Here is a 5,362-nt window from a genome sequence, read left to right on the forward strand (position 1 = left end):
TTTATTGCAAAAATATTACAGAGTGTTGCTTTAACAATGAATCCAACCATATTATTGTCACTCAAATGGCATTTTATTCCACTGATATAAAGATAATAAAATGTAATGATTATTAAAGAGCAATGAACTTTGATTAAAAAAATACATTAGAATTTAAAATATTCCAACACTGGAAAATTGAAGTATATTAATTCACGGTTATTAATGATGTTGTTAATGTATGAATAGTCGTTAGTAATCTGTTATAACACACATATAGAAAGGGCAACAGTGACCGGTTGTTTGCCAAATAGTGAACCCACATCCATTTCCACAGTTAAACCTCAGTTCTTACTGGAAACTGACCTCCTCCATCAGTTTAACCCTTTACTGAATGAACACAGAGTGTCTTTTATACACCGGTGATGATGTGGTGTGGACTTTAATATGTGAATTATTATTATTTTTTTAAACGTATCATTACATTTATATAGCGCCTTTCAAGGACAACACTCAGCATTCAACCCACACACACTGTTGAGAACTCTCGACCAGGAACGACCTGGAGGACTGCACCCATAGCACCAATCCATATCTAAGCACACACACATTCACTCACACCAGGACACTTATTACAGAAGCCAGTTCACCTAACCTCCATGTTTTTTGGGCTGTGAGAGGAAACCGGAGGAAACCCACACAGACACAGGGAGAACACACCACACTCCTCACAGACAGTCACCCGGAGGAAACCCACGCAGACACAGCGAGAACACACCACACTCCTCACAGACAGTCACCCGGAGGAAACCCACGCAGACACAGCGAGAACACACCACACTCCTCACAGACAGTCACCCGGAGGAAACCCACACAGACACAGGGAGAACACACCACACTCCTCACAGACAGTCACCCGGAGGAAACCCACGCAGACACAGGGAGAACACACCACACTCCTCACAGACAGTCACCCGGAGGAAACCCACGCAGACACAGGGAGAACATGGAAACTCCACCCAGATGGGACTTGAACCCATTACGCTACCGTGCCGCCAAGTGACTAAACTCTCATCGTAAAGTCTCAGCGTATTCGTTATCTTGGTATTTTCAGTAAGTTCTGAGACTTTCGGTATGAGACAAAAAAAGAGGTCACTTCTTATCTCTGTTACAAATGATTAATAATGACGTTTGAAGTGTCTACAGCACAATAACAATGTAATAAACAGGTTTTTTATAATAAACCATTTATAAACCTTTATAATTTTAGTCTTAAATTAAAGCCGTGCCAAAACTTTTTAAACAAATCAACATGCCGTCCTCAGAACAGAGCGACGAGAGAGAACCAGGGGACGGTACAGAGCCGGCGGCTAAAGCAAGGGGTGGCGTTCAGTTTTTACGTAAACAAACTCGGCAGTACAAACAAAACGGGCAAGAAAAATGATTCAGGAAATGTCCGAATGTGGTGCGAAACGTCGCTAATGACTGAGACAGGCCTAAGTGCACACCTCTGAGCCAGAAGTCAAACTATCGCCCTTTAACCCTTTGATGTGAGCCCAGTCTTTGTCTCCTGTGAAGGCTGTTTCAGTAAGAGGTCATTTAGCAAGACGCAAAGGAAGGAAAGGCTGTTCTGAGAAGTGTGTGGACGTTTGTGCGAAGCGCTGTACTCAGAAACGAGGCTCGGAGACTTGGGAGAATCTCAGAAAAATGCTCCGAAAAGCGGTTGGTCGTTTGGGTGACGCCTCTCTGCAAATCTCAGAGGATGCTCTGGGTCTCCTTCTGAGAAATAAATGCAGCTGAGTCATCTCCTGCCTTACACTCACACACACACACACACACACACACACTGGCTTCCTACAGTCCTGCTACACACACTCTGCCCTCACACACTCCAGGAGTTTAGAGGGGCTAGGCTTTTGTGACTTTTTTAGAGAGCTTCAACAGGACGGACAGAAGCAGGGTTAAGAGTAAAAAGTTGTGAGTGAGTGAGTGAGAGAGAGAGAGAGAGAGAGAGAGAGAGAGAGAGAGAGAGAGGGAGAGAGAGAGAGAAGTGGGGAGAACAGCAGAGTCGGGTCCTGAACGGCAGAGCTGTAAATCACTTTAAATGAGCGCAGGCTGCTGCGGCTGGAGATGTGTTTGGATTTACAGCTCTGTGTAAAAGAGGGCAGACTGGCAGTGAGCGACTGTGCTCACAAACAGCTCACCAACAGACGTCCCCGTGAGACACTGCCAGAGAGGACAGAGTCTGAGAGCAGTGAGAATTACACACAGTCTTAGAGGACAGAGCCTTAGAGGACAAAGCCTGAGAGCACAGAACCTGAGAGGACAGAGCCTTAGAGGACAGAGCCTGAGAGCACAGAACCTGAGAGGACAGAGCCTTAGAGGACAGAGCCTTAGAGGAAAGAGCCTGAGAGGACAGAGACTTAGAGGACAGAGCCTGAGAGGACAGAGCCTTAGAGGACAGAGCCTGAGAGCACAGAACCTTAGAGGACAGAGCCTTAGAGGACAGAGCCTGAGAGGAAAGAGCCTGAGAGGAAAGAGCCTGAGAGGACAGAGCCTGAGAGGACAGAGCCTTAGAGGACAGAGCCTTAGAGGACAGAGCCTGAGAGGACAAAGTCTGAGAGCACAGAACCTTAGAGGACAGAGCCTTAGAGGACAGAGCCTGAGAGGACAAAGTCTGAGAGCACAGAGCCTTAGAGGACAGAGCCTTAGAGGACAGAGCCTTAGAGGACAGAGCCTGAGAGCACAGAGCCTGAGAGCACAGAGCCTGAGAGCACAGAGCCTTAGAGGAAAGAGCCTGAGAGGAAAGAGCCTGAGAGGACAGAGCCTGAGAGGACAGAGCCTTAGAGGAAAGAACCTGAGAGCACAGAGCCTGAGAGGAAAGAGCCTGAGAGGACAGAGCCTTAGAGGACAGAGCCTGAGAGGACAAAGTCTGAGAGCACAGAGCCTGAGAGCACAGAGCCTTAGAGGAAAGAGCCTGAGAGGACAGAGCCTTAGAGGAAAGAGCCTGAGAGGACAGAGCCTTAGAGGACAGAGCCTTAGAGGGAAGAGCCTGAGAGGACAGAAACTGAAAGGACAGAGCCTTAGAGGACAGAGCCTTAGAGGACAGAGCCTTAGAGGACAGAGTCATAGAGGACAGAGTCATAGAGGAAAGAGCCTGAGAGGACAGAGCCTGAGAGGAAAGAGCTTGAGAGGAAAAAGTCATAGAGGACAGAGTCATAGAGGAAAGAGCCTGAGAGCACAGAGCCTTAGAGGACAGAACCTTAGAGGACAGGGCCTGAGAGGACAGAGTCTGAGAGGACAGAGTCTGAGAGGACAGAGCCTGAGAGGACAGAGCCTTAGAGGACAGTCTGAGAGGACAGAGCCTTAGAGGACAGAGCCTTAGAGGAAAGAACCTGAGAGCACAGAGCCTTAGAGGACAGAACCTTAGAGGACAGGGCCTGAGAGGACAGAGTCTGAGAGGACAGAGTCTGAGAGCACAGAGCCTTAGAGGACAGAGCCTTAGAGGACAGAGCCTTAGAGGACAGAGCCTGAGAGGACAAAGTCTGAGAGCACAGAGCCTGAGAGCACAGAGCCTTAGAGGACAGAGCCTTAGAGGAAAGAACCTGAGAGCACAGAGCCTTAGAGGAAAGAGCCTGAGAGGACAGAGCCTGAGAGGACAGAGCCTGAGAGGACAAAGTCTGAGAGCACAGAGCCTGAGAGCACAGAGCCTTAGAGGAAAGAGCCTGAGAGGACAGAGCCTTAGAGGAAAGAGCCTGAGAGGACAGAAACTGAAAGGACAGAGCCTTAGAGGACAGAGCCTTAGAGGACAGAGTCATAGAGGACAGAGTCATAGAGGACAGAGTCATAGAGGAAAGAACCTGAGAGGACAGAGCCTGAGAGGAAAGAGCTTGAGAGGAAAGAGTCATAGAGGACAGAGTCATAGAGGAAAGAGCCTGAGAGCACAGAGCCTTAGAGGACAGAACCTTAGAGGACAGGGCCTGAGAGGACAGAGTCTGAGAGGACAGAGTCTGAGAGGACAGAGCCTGAGAGGACAGAGCCTGAGAGGACAGAGCCTTAGAGGACAGTCTGAGAGGACAGAGCCTTAGAGGACAGAGCCTTAGAGGAAAGAACCTGAGAGCACAGAGCCTTAGAGGACAGAACCTTAGAGGACAGGGCCTGAGAGGACAGAGTCTGAGAGGACAGAGCCTAAGAGGACAGAGCCTGAGAGGACAGAGCCTTAGAGGACAGTCTGAGAGGACAGAGCCTTAGAGGACAGAGCCTTAGAGGAAAGAACCTGAGAGCACAGAGCCTTAGAGGACAGAACCTTAGAGGACAGGGCCTGAGAGGACAGAGTCTGAGAGGACAGAGTCTGAGAGCACAGAGCCTTAGAGGACAGAGCCTTAGAGGACAGAGCCTTAGAGGACAGAGCCTGAGAGGACAAAGTCTGAGAGCACAGAGCCTGAGAGCACAGAGCCTTAGAGGACAGAGCCTTAGAGGAAAGAACCTGAGAGCACAGAGCCTTAGAGGAAAGAGCCTGAGAGGACAGAGCCTGAGAGGACAGAGCCTGAGAGGACAAAGTCTGAGAGCACAGAGCCTGAGAGCACAGAGCCTTAGAGGAAAGAGCCTGAGAGGACAGAGCCTTAGAGGAAAGAGCCTGAGAGGACAGAAACTGAAAGGACAGAGCCTTAGAGGACAGAGCCTTAGAGGACAGAGTCATAGAGGACAGAGTCATAGAGGACAGAGTCATAGAGGAAAGAACCTGAGAGGACAGAGCCTGAGAGGAAAGAGCTTGAGAGGAAAGAGTCATAGAGGACAGAGTCATAGAGGAAAGAGCCTGAGAGCACAGAGCCTTAGAGGACAGAACCTTAGAGGACAGGGCCTGAGAGGACAGAGTCTGAGAGGACAGAGTCTGAGAGGACAGAGCCTGAGAGGACAGAGCCTGAGAGGACAGAGCCTTAGAGGACAGTCTGAGAGGACAGAGCCTTAGAGGACAGAGCCTTAGAGGAAAGAACCTGAGAGCACAGAGCCTTAGAGGACAGAACCTTAGAGGACAGGGCCTGAGAGGACAGAGTCTGAGAGGACAGAGCCTAAGAGGACAGAGCCTGAGAGGACAGAGCCTTAGAGGACAGTCTGAGAGGACAGAGCCTTAGAGGACAGCCTGAGAGGACAGAGAAAATACATTGAACCTGTGGTAATTTCCCACTTTGGAAAAAGATAATGTGAGGACACAGTTTTCAGGCTGAAATCTGAATGGCTTTAAAGCCTCTGAAGGGAAATGCCACTGATTTTTCAAAGTTCCCTCAGAACTCAGAAGTCGCTGAGTAAACGGACGTATCTTTCAGAGTGGTGCACTGTAGAGACTTCACTAGAGAAATACAGCCATTTTGTGTACTGTCCGAAC

General features: G+C 49.2%; 1 protein-coding gene across 1 annotated transcript in view; it reads right to left on the minus strand.

Moving 5' to 3' along the window:
* Nucleotides 1–2,179: 2,179 nt before the first annotated feature.
* LOC136665630 (uncharacterized) overlaps nt 2,180–5,362 on the minus strand; it is a 27,861-nt gene continuing 24,678 nt past the window's right edge. The window contains exons 3-7 of the mRNA XM_066643276.1: nt 4,974–5,048; nt 4,256–4,900; nt 4,093–4,167; nt 3,375–4,019; nt 2,180–3,301 (exon numbers count right to left, since the gene is read on the minus strand). Of these exons, the coding sequence (XP_066499373.1) occupies nt 2,180–3,301; nt 3,375–4,019; nt 4,093–4,167; nt 4,256–4,900; nt 4,974–5,048 (2,562 nt within the window). The remainder of the gene's footprint in view (nt 3,302–3,374; nt 4,020–4,092; nt 4,168–4,255; nt 4,901–4,973; nt 5,049–5,362) is intronic.

The sequence above is a fragment of the Hoplias malabaricus genome, chromosome 14, assembly GCF_029633855.1.
Source record: "Hoplias malabaricus isolate fHopMal1 chromosome 14, fHopMal1.hap1, whole genome shotgun sequence".
Lineage (NCBI taxonomy): Eukaryota > Metazoa > Chordata > Actinopteri > Characiformes > Erythrinidae > Hoplias > Hoplias malabaricus.